The sequence below is a fragment of the Anser cygnoides genome, chromosome 4 (genome assembly GCF_040182565.1).
Source record: "Anser cygnoides isolate HZ-2024a breed goose chromosome 4, Taihu_goose_T2T_genome, whole genome shotgun sequence".
Taxonomy (NCBI): Eukaryota; Metazoa; Chordata; class Aves; order Anseriformes; family Anatidae; genus Anser; species Anser cygnoides.
In genome coordinates, this window is record NC_089876.1 from 61,715,627 (window position 1) to 61,731,002 (window position 15,376).

The window sequence follows — 15,376 nt, forward strand, 5'->3', positions numbered from 1 at the left end:
CTACTCAAAGGTTTCATTTGCATCAACTTAGTTCCTGAAATGCTACATCTGCATTCCTGCAAGAGGTGTACAGCCACGGAAGGCTGGAAACTGCTCTCCGAAGAAAGCCACATCCAGCTGCTGCAGAAGGCACAGGCGCCTTCCGTACGAACTGGGTGGGAGAAAGAAGCTGCCACTGGGATGGAGAGGGGGAGACAGAAAGAGGGAGGAGTAGGAGCCAGATGTCAGGAGATGACAGAGGAAAGAGAAGTAAAATTGAAGACAGGTAAGGGTGGCAGGCTATGAAGATCTAGGACTGTGGTATGTTTCTTTACTGACCCCACTGCTCCCAAAACTAAGAATTTTCGTGTTGTCATCTGAAACCCCAACCAAAATGCATCTCCCCACCCCAACAGCCTGTGTGGTTAGTAACTGCTGTCACCACATTTTTCATGTATTTACATGCTGAGAGACGGTAGATCTAAAACTGACCCTCTAAGAAAAAACATGGAAGTTAAAAATGCGTATTACCACAAGCAACCATTCTTCAGACTTAAGAGCAGGGTAAGCTACGTGAAAAGAATACTAAGGCTGTAAGCAAGCTGTCCAGAGGTCAACAAGCGTGGCAGCCACTCACTCCCTTTCCTTTTTGGAAGGGATACCGTCTCTTTACTTGAGCCCAAGCTTCCTGTTACAGAAATCCCTTGCTTCATTCGCTGCCCAGGACAGGCTGTGATGAACGAGGATAGCGGAAAGGCTCATGCTTTGTTCCGGTTTTCAAACAGTAAATAAATAATGCTTTGCAAGAGAAGGGATGGTATTGCAGACAGACAAATGTAAGCAACTACTGAGACAGGTGAATTCTCTCCCTATTTCTGCCCCGTGCTGCAATGGCAACCCAGCAGGCTGGGAGAGTACCCGCTCTGTCACACTGAGGGCTGTGTTTAGGAAGTACCCATTGCAACTGCAGCCAAGACTGAGGGAGCTGTAGTGCAATCACACAGAGTAATTATACACAAAATATATCCTAAATCCTATCCTACAAAATATATCCTAGATTTTTACATCCGAGCTAAAGCGCTCAAAGTTCCACGAGGAACACAGGCACGATAGCTTCTGTCTTTCTGGCTATCAGGAAGGTTATAACAGACTACTCTGAGGTCTATAGCCCTCAAACAAAGTTGATTTAGTTTAACACCTGCATGCCTTCAAGGATCAGGAGTTAGGTAATATGGGGAGAGCACCACAGGAAAACAGATCAGAAGATGAATCATCTCAGTGCAGGCTTTGGATGGTTCACTAGACAAACGGGGCTCAGGGCCAAACACTGTTGAGAAGCAGTGCCTGCTGTGGTGGCACAGGCAGAGACCGCAAAAGGGGGCAGCACAGGGGAAGAGCGATGTGATTGTGCAACCGATAGCCCTGCATGTACAGGGGAGCAGGTTACATACTTAACCCCGAAGTTTTCACATTTCATAGAGCTCAAACGTATGTAGATGGCGAGCAGTTTCGTTCTGCAAACTGAGGGAGGTTTGGCTATCCACTGGCATAGAGAAATAGGAGAGAGCAGAACGTAGCTTCCCCATGCCTTTCAGGACAAAGGCAGAGGAACACGAGTTGGAACAAAAGAGGACAAAAAAAGCATCCTACAACAGCTCCCATTTGCCCAAGGTGCACATCACAACCTGCCACAAGGCCGCCAACAGCCAAGTAAAACATACTGCATTTGCTCTGTGAGGATCTTGATCACACTTTTGCTCCGCACATTTAATTTCCTCCTTCAGCCTCTGACCAGGCTCCCTGTTTAAGTCTCCCATCTAAGACTACTTGGCTGACTCTCTGCCTCCTTTTCCTCAAGTAGCCTGCAAATGCAGCGCAGTGCCCATGCCATTCAAGCTCAACCTCAGAGCCAGCCAAATGGGTTTGAAACGAAGCCAGATGACTTTGCCTAGCCCCATCTCAAGCTCCTGCTTTCAATAATGTCTTTATTGCACAACATCACAACAACTTAACAGCATGAATCCTGCTTCCCACGGTCCTCACTGCCAGGGCTACACGCAGGCAGAAACACTTGCTCAAACCACTTTTTTTTTAATTTTACTTACAACTTTCACTCTGAGTGTTCATACCACAGGCAGCACAGCATGAGCCCACGCAGAATAATCTCCCAGCTACTATCCAGGCAGGCACAGGGCTGAGCAGTGCCCCTGCCACACAGAGCTTTACCCCTGCCGTGAGGAGGCTAACTGTCCTTAGCCACCAGCCCTCTCCTTATCAGCCACGGCTTGCTCAGGTGCTTGTGGTTTCCTCTTTCTGAAAGCAGCGCTACCAGCCAGGCCATTGCACACCTTAAATTAAGAAGCTGTTTCATGTTTTCTTGTGATGTTTCCACACCTCCACACGCAGGCCAAGGACAGTCACATGAATAACAGCACTGAGGTTACATGGCACTTTCCCTGTAGAAAACACTCAGCGAGGAAACCCACAGGCATTATTCACTGTCAACCTTTCCCAGAGACTAAAATCAAGAGGTACCAGCGAGCAGTTGTGCAACTTTGCATTTTATAATGTAGTATCATAACAAAGGAGCATGCTCAAGAACCACTACACAGAATGAGGTACACTTGCTTAACTGTTCCACGTGAACATTTTTAATTTGCAGTTGAGTATTTATGCCGATTACACTTGTATCAGCTAGATCATTTCCCTATTTAATGGAACAAAAAAGAGTAGGAATAGGATTTTTCGCAGCATAAGGCATGAAACTGACCCCTCTTATACTATTAATTGCAGGCAGGAGCAGGGCTAATCTCAGGGTTTTTTTACAGTCATCTGCTCCCCCAGTTTCTAAATCGCTGTGTCCTACAGGCTCAGACCTTTGAAATATTTTGAAATCTTAATTCTTGCTGCAGCTAATAATTTATGAGTTTTCATTTCTGGTATTGAGTATTTTTCAGAGGCACTGCCTTCTGCTAGCCACATTTATGGGCTCCAGCCACACAACTTGTCCAACGGAGACAAACTCCTGCGCTTTTGGGGCTCTCCATGCACCCAGCCAGTTGGAAAATCAGAGCTCCGGCAACAGAAGTACAATACATGTTATGACACAAACCATGTACCACATGGGACCAACCTCCACTGTGCACATATAAAAAAAATACATGAAAGACATAGATTTGAGGTCAAATATGATGATTACAGTTCTAAGAGAATTCACTCTTCAGCCCTGGACTGTACAGCGTCTGTCAGCCTTATTTTAGTGTTGTTTTTAACCACTGTTGTCTCACCCATAAAAGGAAATGAAAGGATCTATAATTTTATCTTCTAGAAAAGTACAGTGAAGAAAAATATTTTTGTTTCTTCTGAAGACATAAACCACCTAAAAAGATGAACATGCAAAAATGTCAAAGCTAGAAAATAAAAAAATCTATTTTTTCTGAAAATGTTCAATTTTCCAGGTTTGTTTGATTATGAAAGCTTCTACACACAGATTATATAAATTACCTATGCTACATTTTTGTTTTGCAACAATAAAAAAGAGCTAATTATCGTGTTACTTTTAGTCCTCTAAAGTCATGCTAATGAAAACACTAATCAGAGATTGCAGTCACTTAAAATTTCAGCCCTGGTCTGTTGTAGGTGTATTTCATTGAGCAATAAGATTTGTAACTTTATTATGATGCAATGCGTATGAGGCAGAATTAAATCAGTTACTAATGAAATGTGATTTGGGGACTCTTGCTCCAGGTGGGTGATAATTAGGGCTTATCACAGATAGGTCTAGGAAAAGGCTGGGAAATACTTAAGCTTGTTTTGCAGCTACTTTCAGGTCTTAGGAAAGCAGTGATCTTTCTACAGCCTCAGCCTGAAGACTTCTGTGTATGCAGGACTGGTAACAATAAGGTTTTAAACTCAGTCGTAAATAATATGGTTATAGTAAGCCTGACAAAAGACTGCTTTAATAAATCTTTCTAGCTTAGTGTTTTTAAAGTGTAAGCTCTGATAAAAATAGTGATATGCATAGCTTGTTGGCTCAGACAACTCAAGTAACATGTTAATTAAGCAGCTGGCTTCAGATGAGCCCTGCAGAACTTGCTCTGTATGATGTCTGTTAACTTGAAATTCTGCTTTTGATAGTTGCTTGAGAACACAATAAGCAACTCAGAGTAGGTTTCCTAAAGCAGAAGGATGGTCCAAAAGGCAGTTCTCATATTCTCTCATAGATTAAGGTTTTAATAGCTCCATATTAACCATTAAAGAGAAGGGCTGCTCTGACATCTAAAATAGTGAGTAATACTAAAAATATCAAATGTTATGGAAAGGTAGCTGCCACCCTCATAAAAATAAGTACTTCAAAAGCAGCTAAAAGTAGAAGGTAGACCATTATTTGTAAGATATCTTGTCAATACATGCTATCAACTGAAAATAAAAAATAAAATAAAATGTCTGTATGAGCAGCAAAATACCTTTCTTAATGGAGACTGCAGCTCAGATCTGGAGCAGATTCCTGCTTAAAGCCTTTTTGTGTTTGCAGAGAGCTGCTGCTTCTTTCTTTTCCTTTCCTTGACAAGGCTGGTCTCATGTTCTTCTTAAAGGAGAACTACTGCCTGTGAACTGAAAACTACAACAGCATTTAAAAAACAGTAGTTCCCCTGAACTGCAAGACTCCAGACTGGAGTTGTAAGATGGGGAAACATAGCAAAATGCACTAGAGAATATAACCTCAGATATACCAAAACACTATAGAGAATGCTTCTTCTCCCCACATCTGTTCTAATTTTAAATAACTTTTAATACAAAATGAATACAGTTTGGGTTCTTTTGTAGCTTAAAAGAATGCTTCTTGATGGGTTTCTGTTTTCCATGCATGGTGTTTTTCCAAGCAAATTCAGCCATTTTTGTAAAAAAAAAAAAAAAAAAAAGGCAAGCCACTTCCTTCTGTATTCAATCAAAGGTTTGCATATCTAAATTTCTATTGCAAATGAACAGTGAATTTATGGTTTTGTTGTTTGAAAAATAAGTTTTCACTCTTCTCCAGGATATATTCACATTACTTACATTACATGTGGTTGGTGGTGGTTTTTCTGGTGTGTGTGTGCTGGTTGGTTGGTTTGTTTGGTGGGCTTTTTTTTTTTTTTTTTGGGGGGGGGGGAGGTTCCCCTAAACAGTTTATATAGTTGTAAGACTCCAGACTTGAAGAGCTTTTAACATTAAGGTGTTTGGAAGCACTTCAGTGCAATTCAGACTTTTTAGCACTTCAGAGTACTGTTTGCTTTAGAGATTCAAGTACCTAATGCAAGTCTGGGATAAGGAGTCATAGGAATTCATAAGCCAGCAAACACCAAGCTTACAGCTCAGGTTTGACTTCTTCTTTAATGATGTTATCTACTTATCCTGCTCCCTTTGAAGTGATTTTAATTCTGTTTGATTTAGGGTAAGAAAAAACAGTCGTGAGATCTGCTCCTAAGAGAAGTCCTTTAAGTGTCATGGTTCTGCCCCACATTAGTCGAGGAGTAGATACAAACAAGGTTTTGTTCTTTTATAGGGCCACAATCCAGTTGGCCTTTATTTAAAAAATAAAATAAAATCAGTAATACATGCAGAGGGCACCTGAGTCCTTTCTGAGATGCTAGCCCAGACTCATACACCTGGGGCACTGCACGACTAGTACCATATCCCATGAAGCTGCTGAGGCTGCCCTTGCCTCTCTTTGGCCCTAGTTCCAGAAATACCAGATGGCTGCTTTCTGTCGGGCACATAGTGGAGGTTACAGTGCCTCCTTTCTGTAGGGGATTAGCCAGCAACAGGCAAGGGCTCAGTGCTCTCCACAGCCTGAGGAGACTCAAAGACAGTTGAGGCTGGCCAAGGACACTCGCCTTCCCGCTGAATGTATGCCACTGCATAGAAAAAGAAAAAAAAAGTGAGGCTAGAAAGAGGGAGAGATAGGGTACTCTGTATACCCTTATCCTGACTTTAAAAGAAAGCAAGCAAGCCTACTGACCTCTAAGAACAAAAAGCCCTTGCTGCAGGTGGGGCAATGAAAATTGCCTGAGTGCAGCTGGGGCATGAAGATGGTAAAGTGACTTGAGGATAGCTGCTGTACTCAGTAACTTGTCATTCACTAGACCTGTGTATGTTTTTATCTGCCAGAAAATATAGTGGCAGCTTGAGGTTTCCATCAAGGAAAGAGGTGGAGATAAGATTACATTTGAAGTACTTGGCTGAAGTATATCCCTGTCCCACCACCAACACATCTGCACCCAGGTACACCATATTCTTGCTAGGGCTTGACTGGCAGCAAAAACAGGATTTAGCTTCTGGAGACACTCGGTTCAACAAAAGCTCAAGGTCCTGTGCTTTCCCACCTTGAAAAGGGAGTGTTATCATGTATTCAGCTACACTGCCCTGCTAGTATGTGAGAGTCAGATACACTGGTCAGTTGAACCTTTTTGGAGGATGAGAACGAAAGAGAAGGGAAAGAATGTAAGTGGAGAGAGAAGAAAAAAAATTGCTTTTTCCTTGAGGTTTTTATGAAAAATCATAAAAACATTCTTCTTACAGTCTATGGACTACTGGGGGAAGTGACTGACATTCCCAACGTCTCTCTCCTTACTAAGGTTAAATTTAACTCTTTTGGAACAGAAGATGTAAGTTAGATGAGACCTCAGGATGCCATCTGGCCCAACCCCTGCTCGTGGAACAGCTAACCTCAAAGCCAGGTCAGGATGCTCAAGCTCTTCTCCGGGTGAAGATTCAATCTCCTCCCTGAGCAGCCTATTGCAGTGCTCCCCAACTCTTCCTGTGGGGAAATTTAGGTCAGGGTGGTGCTGTTTCCTTCTGGGTTTCTAGCCTCAGACCAGCAGGATTATATAGATTTAATGAAAAGATAGTGCATCCCCTATAATGTAAGTTTAATCATGGCTTAACTACTAGGCTACTGCAAATAGTTTTGTTTCATAACTCAGATTTCTGTTGAAGGCTACCTGGAAGCTCTATGCAGCAACACACGATCACCTGGGCTTGAGAATGGTGCCCCTCAGCCGTGGATGCCAATGGCATCCAGTTGGTAGGTTGCCAGCCACTGGCAACCTACCATGCCATAACGTGCTGTCCCACCACCCACCTACCCACCTTCTGATCCAGCAGCAGCTCTACCAGCACCGTTTGGCCACACGCTGCGTGCCTCTCTGCAAAGCAGTCTGGCTAGAGGCCCTGATGTCAAAAATTACTGTAGGATTTTAATGTGCCTCAAACAAGGGAATGGGGATGTGACTTCATTGAAGCTTACCTTAATTTTTTTCTTCTCCCTCCACTCCTTACAAATAAGAAATGGTTAGGACAGTTGGACTTGAGAGACTAAAATTAGTTACATTCTAGTTAATGGGATTAGGAATTTATTGTTGCCGGAAGCTCTGTTTCTACAGGGTAGAAGAGTACCAAGGACCTAAATGTTCTGCTGCAAATGTTCCCCAATGATTGGGTATGGTGGAAAACAAGGCTCAGCCTTGGACATCGTGCTGGGTGAGGGCAGTGCCAGACAAGATGGAGCTCCAAGTACTCCAGCTTTTCTAGGCCTTCGCTTGATTATCACAGCCAACAGGAAAAAAAAGGCGTACTAAAAGGTGCTCAAACATCCCTTGTGGCTTTGTCACAAAAGGAGGTGTAATCACATCCATTTCACATTGTTGTGAATTAAACTAAAGATTTTTTACTTGACTTGTGTCCTGAGCTGTAATTTTTATGGCATATGATGTTCACTTCAGATCTTACTTGGCTGGCTTTGAATGAAAATGGATATGTATCTTCAGGAAGGCCTAGACATGAAGACATTGTCTTCTGTGAAAATTATTATGAAGTCTCTGTAATCTATTTTCCTAGACAGCTTTTTTTTTTGGTAGGTTGGTTGTTTTTACACAGGAGGACATGAATACTTCACGTGCAGTCACCTGTTCCATTTAATCACCTGAATTACCTAATCTCTGATATCTATTGATACCTCCCCATCCCCAGGTGCAGGTTAAGGATTTTATATTAACCTTGTTCAGTGAAGACTCTTGCAGAAGAGCAGCACAGCAAATGATGGTGAACTCTGAGAAAGGTTTACTACACCTCACATCCTTCTTGTTTATTGTACAACACTTCTCACTTCTCTTTCTGGCAGTGGTTCAACTCCTGATGGAAGAGCAAAGCGTTATCACTGAAGTCCCAGCAGCCTTAAAGCGCCTGGCCAAATACATGGTGCGTGGCTTCTATGGAGTAGAGTACTCCTTGGCCCTTGATGTGTTGATCCGCTACCCCTGCGTGAAAGAGGATGACTTGTTAGAGCTGCTGAAGTACGAACGCAAACAGCTGCGTACTGTTCTCAACACGCTCAAGGCAGACAAGTTTGTGAAGCTGCGCATGCGAGTTGAGACGGGCCCTAACGGGAAGAGCACAAGGCACAACTACTATTACATCAATTACAAGGTGCTGGTGGATGTGATAAAATACAAACTGGACCACATACGCCGGAAGATAGAAGCGGATGAGCGGGATTCAACTACCAGGTCCTCTTTTAAATGTCCGTCTTGCTCCAGCACCTACACGGACCTGGAAGTCAATCAGCTCTTTGATGTATTTACAGGTGTTTGATTATATTGCTTATTTGTTCTTATCTTGAAGAATAACAGTGATAACATGAAATTAGCTCCTGTGGGAACTTTGCATTGAAAGCAGGTTTGTTAGGATATACTTTTTTTTGCTGGTGGGAGCAGCGCCTGGGACAGGAGAAGCTGGGAGGTGAGGGTAAGAGGAAAAGCTCTCTTTGTAGAACAGGCCAAGCAAGAGGAAATAATCTTGAGTGTAAGAGGTGGGGTTGGGAATCTGATATAGCCTAATCTTTTCTGGAACAAGACATTTAACCTGGGTTAAAATTACTCATCCAGCTTGTGAGTCCCCTTTCCTCAAATGGAAATGAAAACTGTACTCATTTTATTCTGTTCTGAGTTTGTTAGTTAATCTTTGTGTCTTCAGTCTTTCTGACGGAAGAGTTGGATAAAAGTTTGCAGCCACCTACTGCAATAAACAGTGCAGATCAGCAGCAGAGGAGAGGTGTCCTATCACTGCTGTCTGTACTGGAAACAGAGAATTTCAGGCTCCTTGCAGGGCAAAATGAGGCATCCATAGAAGACAAGGCATCAGAGCTCAGGGGGTTCTCTTCTCTAAAATCAAAATAACTAGAGAGCTCTCTTTCAAAATGAGTTAAAATGGCATCATATTGCAATATATTACTCTACAGCTACAGTGCTAACATCTGGGTCACAGCATCTAGAAAGGAAGACAGAGCCAGGGAAAATGAACAATACTTTATAATGACTAACTTGAAATTTCAAAGGTCAAATTAGTATACAGTCAGTTAGCAAACCATTGCTTTGCTCTCAGTGCAGGGACTGTGACAAGCTACTGAAATGCAAACATTTCAGTCGTGATTGTATTTTAATGGAATGTGTTACTTTAATTTTGAGACATAAATGTAGGTTTTAGCATATGTTTTGACCAAGTCTTTTTTGAACTTTAAACTTTGAACTAAAACCAACATAGGCTATTTATGCTTGCAAATGTCTTTTCTTACATTCATGCAAAAACATGAGATCAGAAAAGGAGGAAAAAAAACCTTACTATCTAATGTTACTCCATATCTAGCCAACTTAATTTTTCCCCAATATAGGTATTTCTCTCTTGCATAGCAAGCATGTGAATAGCAGTCTTCAAAAACAAACAAAAATCTTGAACTTGAGTTCCTGTGGATGATATGAACAAATGCATAAAGTCTAGAAAGGTCAGAATATTTTGGAAACTGTCCAGGCTGTGGATTTAGCATGTTACTGCATCCTATGAATGTGATTTCCAATTTTGACAACATTGCAGAGACTTTCCGCTGCACTTACTGCAACACTGAAGTAGAGGAAGATGCTTCAGCGCTTCCTAAGAGAGATGCGCGGACCTTGCTAGCAAAATTCAATGAGCAGATTGAACCTATCTTTGCACTACTGCGTGAGACTGAAGATATTGTTCTGCCATATGACTTGCTGGAGCCTCAGCCAACAGAAATCCCAGGATTATCAGAAAGGTATAAACATAACTCTCTATCTCCTACTCAAAACAAAACCACCCAACAACTTCTCTGTTGTAAGATCTTTGAAATACCTTATCTGCAGGCTACTTTGACTTTGCTTTCTTCAGTAGCTACTGTACGTGACTATAAACTGCTTGAATTATCTATGGCATTCTAAATTATGCATTTATAGTCTTATTTTTGTTCCTTTTTTGTTTCAAGGAGTAATTTTCCAGACTTCTCCTTTGGCTAATATTGTTCATAGCCCTTCCTGTGCAGAAGTAATGCTACTCTAATAGTATGCTTCATCCAGAGATGCATTACTGAAGAAACTATACAAAAATCAATGGTTCAAAATCACATGCCTCTATTATGAGGTGATGGGGAATAAAAATTATTTTAAAATAGAGCAAATTTTTTAACGCTAGACAGCTAACAATTTTTTTTACTGGGAATTGGGGGTCTTGCTTGTATATAATCTCTCCAAAATGGATAACATTTCGTTCAGCTTTGATCAGAAGGTATGTTCAAGTGTGTTAGAACCCTGTGGCAGACCTGAAAAATGGGCCACCAGAAGTTCCTCGTTTGGCAACATGTATACTCAAAACTTAGTTATTGATGTCCAAGATTCTGAGCCCAAGAAGAAAAAGAGAGAAAAAGCAACTAAAGAGCAACCTATCTGGATGTCTCAGAGCACTGTGGAAGGAGCAGCAACAGTCACCAACAATACTGCTGGTAAGCTTTGAGCATTGGCAAATAATTCAGCAGCTTTACTACAATTAAATATAGATTTCTTATTGAAAACGTAATGAGCTTAGTTTAGAAATACAGAATAAGCCTTTAACTCTGGACCAGTGTCTACCAAAACCTAGTTTCTGAAAAATTGTTCTTTAGGCTGGTTTAGATAGTGTTCCTAAAGCCACAAGTTAGCCACCCACTCCTGAAATGTTCTGGCTCTAACCATGTGGTACCAGTGCTATTAACTTCTAAAGCAGAAATACCTGCTCTTGAGAAAATTCTAACGGAAGGGTTTAAAAAAAAGTAGAAAAAATATTTTCACAGGATGGCTGTGTGTAACTATAAAACTATTGATACCTCTACTGTATTATGTATTAGGAGTAAATGCTTCTGCAGAAACTGAAGAAAGTAATAAAGAAACTATCCCTGAGAATGAAATCATCAAGACTCTTCTGATCCATGAATCCAAGTCACTGTCTAGCACAGACTGTGCTCCTGTTGTCAAAAGCAAACCACCCGAATCAGGCAGTGACACTAGTGAGGCTGAAGATGCCAAGCACTCAAGAACAGCATTAATGAAAGTAGGAGGCAGCAACTTTGAACAAGAGGAGGAACAGGAAGCTCTAAATCCTGTTTTAATGGTAGCTGGTCAGCCTTACTCGTACAGTGAAGTTAGTGAAAATCCAGAGCTTGTATCTCTCATGACAAATGAAGAGAGAGAAGATTATATAAAGGTAGGACGAGAAGTGTTCCAGTCTGTCTTTGAATAAATACTATTATACTGAATATGCAAATGCATAGAGTGAGGAAGGTTTTCTTTTTAATTAAGACAAAATTAGTTTAAGTTCTGGTCTTAAATTTACCATTAATGGGTTAAATTTTGTTTGAATTCCTTGCTGTTATGCAAGATAGCACAACTAAATGCTACCTGTAGTAGCCAACTACAGTTTAGAATACTAGCATTGCAGTGAAAGTAACCCAAGTTACTGTGGGTTTTCTGTTGTCTTAATGCTTAGACTATGTGAATGCTGTAATCAGGGGTTTTGGAGCATGAATCATTCCAGGATACAATGGAATACAATGATCTGATGAAAATAAAGTTTCAAAAGCAATGTCACAGTCTCTTAAGAAATCAATTATTGTACCTTTCTCCTAAAAGTAGCAGATAGTTCTGTAGCAAATATGAAACAAATTCCACTGTGATTTGGTTTCGCTCTGTACCAGTGCATCCTATTGTTTTGTTGGGTCATTCACCATACAGATATACTGTTGTAACAAATGTTACAAAGCAACTTTCCTCTAAGCAAAGAGTTGCTACTAAATTTTGTTGGCTATACAAGAGAACCAGCTCTGGTATATTAACTCTCATCTTAATTACCTGAATACGTTGTACTTACTGCTTCACAGAACTGTTTCTAAAGTGATGAAGACTACAGTGGAATTCAGAATCTTGAATAGTCTCAGGAAAAGGGCTGTTCCCATTTCACAGATGACTCTCTTTCTTTACTGAAGGCTGTAGAGCAGGTGTGACCTGCAAGACAGCCATTTAGTCAGTCACCCCAGCAGCTGCCTTCCTAATTTTTTTCAACATGCCTATATTGAGCGGTGTACTACACTATTAATTTTGGTCCAGGTTGATAAGCAAGCAGTTTATCAACCAGAAAGCTATGTATGCTATGCTCAGAAGGAGTAGTCAAGTCTTCTCAGAAGGAGTAGTCACGCATTGGAACAGGTTGCCCAGGGAGGTGGTGGTGTCACCATCCCTGGGGGTGTTCAAGGAAAGGTTGGACATGGTGCCTGGGGACATGGTTTAGTGGGTGACATTGGTGGTAGGGGAGGGGTTGGACCAGACGATCTTGGAGGTCTTTTCCAGCCTTAATGATTCTATGAACTGGACTATATAGGAGTAGAAGATGCACCTTAAATCCTTTGCTAAATCTACTATTTTAGCAAGGAATAATGAAAACAATACATGACTACAACCTGAAGCACAATAGGTTCTGTCTGAACATCAGGAAATACTTCTTTACTATAAGGGTGGCTGAGCACTGGAACAGGTGGCCCAGAAACTGCAGAGTGCCAAATACGAGATATTTGAAAGCTGTCTGGATGTGATTCTGAGCAACTGGCTGTAGGTGGTCCTCCTTGAGCAAGGGAGCTGGACAATTTGGTCTCCAGCAGTACTTTTTAACCTCAGCCATTCTGGGATTCTGTAAAGAAATGGCGGAGAGAAATATGAACAAAGAAACGCTGAAAGTAGATGGATTAGTATAGAGAGAATTGACTTACACAGTGTCAGAGGTTGGGAGAATTGTGAGAGGCTTCCCTCTTCATGTGTCACTCTCATGACAGAGAAATACAACCACCATTGAAGTTTTTCTATTAAAAACTTTGTATCTTTAGCTCATTTGAAAGTAGTTGATGTTGATTATCTTTCTTCTGTCTCGCATGACTCACTAAATGGGGACTAGCTTGACATGCAGCCCAGCATCACATCACTTTGAGCAGTGAAACAAGTACAAGAGCTATTTCAATTTTGGTTAGGCTGCTTAAAAAAAAAAAAACTCCACCATGACAGAAGACTTTATACCCTCCCCCCAAGCTTACTAACAAAAACTAAGACAAATGCTGTTTCTGTATAGAAAGTTGATGTTATTTTGGAGTTGTAAAACAGTGTATTTTAGATGGACATTTTGTAACTAAGATTTCCTTAATCAATTACAGCTCACAGAACAGACACTATAATACAAGAGCCCTCTGCAATGTTATACACAAGTCACATATATATGTAATCAGTATACCATAAAGATATGAACTTTTAAAGAATTTGTTGCAAGTTAGCTTATTTCTTATGCTTGGTTACTATTACCTCTTTCTTTCCTCGACACATCATCTTCCTGATTTCCAGGGTTGTCACTGTGTTATGATGATCAGGGGGCTGCAGCACCTCTCCCGTGAAGACAGGCTGAGGGAGCTGGGGTGGTTCTACCTGGAGAAGAGAAAGCTCCAGGGAGACCTTACAGTGGCCTTCCACTGCCTAAAGAGGGCCTACAGGAAAGCTTAGGAGGGACTCTGTCAGGGCACGTAGTGATAGGACAAGGAGTAATGATTTTAGACTAAGAGGGTAGATTTAGATTAGATGTAAGGAAGAAATTCTTCACTCTGAGGGTGGTGAGGCACTGGCACAGGTTGCCCAGAGAAGGTGTGGGTGTCCCATCCCTGGAGGTGCTCAAGGCCACCATGCACAACCTGGTCTGGTGGGAGATGTCCCTGCACATGGCAGGGGGTTAGAACTAGATGGTCTTTAAGGTCCCTTCCAACCCAAGCCCTTCTATGATTTTTAGGGTCTTTACTATTTTCATCTTCTTCAACCACAAGGAGCATTCCTCAGTTCCATCCATGAAATTTGAAAACAGAGCATTTAATCCAGAAGTTGCAACTGAAGACTTTACTTCTGTGTTATACCAAGCTTCTTTATTGTCCCTGAAGGTGTTAGAACAAGATCCCCTGCAAAGAGCTGTCCTGAGTACAAAGACTTCTCTTTTAAAGACTTGTTCCCTGCTACACCCCCCACCTGCAGTGACATCATTTCTACTGGCACGACCAAAGGTCAGAATTCAGTTCTCTAAGAGTATTATGAGGTACAGTGCTGGTGTTGAATATATCTAGGATAAGCACTCCTTTTTCTACCTTGTCTCATTCAAAATATTTAATCAATACTTCAGTAAGTCGACTTCCTTCCTTAATTTTGACACATATTATAGTAGACAGTTGTTCCTTAAGCATAATTTTATGCTTCAACATTAACTATCATAGCAATTTTAATCTAACACTGCCAACCACTGTCTCATTTCCAAAGCTACAATGGATTTTAAGCATATTTCTTCAACTGCAATTTGAATCCTTGTCCAAGCAAACCCAGTTGCACACCTGCACTATCCCTCAGTCTCAGTAAGAGTTCATAATTTTTTTACAGATTCCAAGCAAATACTACTGCATGACACGTTTTGGTGAAAATTTCATCACCAGAGGTAGGCCAAATCCATTAAAAGGTATTATTCATATACAGCATTCTTGAATTCTTGCCCTGGAATGACTTGGGTTCATTCTGTTTCTTGAGTTTAAAGTTTGTCTAACACATTAACCAAACTTTCGTCTTAAATAGAGCACAAATCTTCTTGTTCTATATATGTCCTCTTTGAAGTCTACTGATTCCTGTGTTAAGTTAGTGATTAAAAGCTTTCATTTTTGTTTCATTTTCATATTGTGACAACACAAACCTGTATTTCCCTTGTCCTCTGCATATAGTATCACCATGAGTTTGAAGCCTGAATAGTAAGTAAATGTTGCTGTTACAATCATACCTCTCTTCTCCAACCTGCCATTTCAAAATCCACTCTCAAAACCTGGGGAGAATCAAAAAATAAAATACACTATTCTATTCAAACTTCAGACTATTTCAGGCGTATTTAGGATTCATTATCACTAAAATGTCTCCTTTAGCATACAGCCGTATTATAGAACTAACTGAAACTGAATTTATGATGATTTCTTTTTTATTTTAAC

The 15,376-nt window shown here is 41.0% G+C and overlaps 1 protein-coding gene and 1 long non-coding RNA gene across 4 annotated transcripts in view; one reads left to right on the forward strand and one right to left on the reverse strand.

The window, feature by feature from the left end:
• The window catches only part of LOC106035212 (uncharacterized), a 23,403-nt gene extending 18,670 nt beyond the window's left edge, over positions 1–4,733 (reverse strand). Inside the window, exon 1 of one of the 2 annotated variants that reach the window (XR_001206616.3) lies at positions 4,446–4,733. This is a non-coding gene — a long non-coding RNA (uncharacterized lncRNA). The remainder of the gene's footprint in view (positions 1–4,445) is intronic. The other variant, XR_007158767.2, reaches the window with a different exon arrangement.
• On the forward strand, positions 3,607–11,891 carry LOC106035210 (general transcription factor IIE subunit 1-like). 2 transcript variants are annotated; one of them, XM_013179903.3, is made up of 5 exons: positions 3,607–3,871; positions 8,141–8,602; positions 9,886–10,087; positions 10,581–10,807; positions 11,189–11,891. In XM_013179903.3, exons 2-5 carry the CDS (start codon positions 8,155–8,157, stop codon positions 11,578–11,580), a joined length of 1,269 nt encoding a protein of 422 aa, XP_013035357.3. In that variant the 5' UTR covers positions 3,607–3,871; positions 8,141–8,154; the 3' UTR covers positions 11,581–11,891. The 2 variants fall into 2 exon arrangements, with proteins under 2 accessions (XP_013035357.3, XP_013035355.3); XM_013179901.3 differs by having other exon boundaries at positions 3,610–3,882.
• The last annotated feature ends 3,485 nt before the right edge of the window (positions 11,892–15,376 follow it).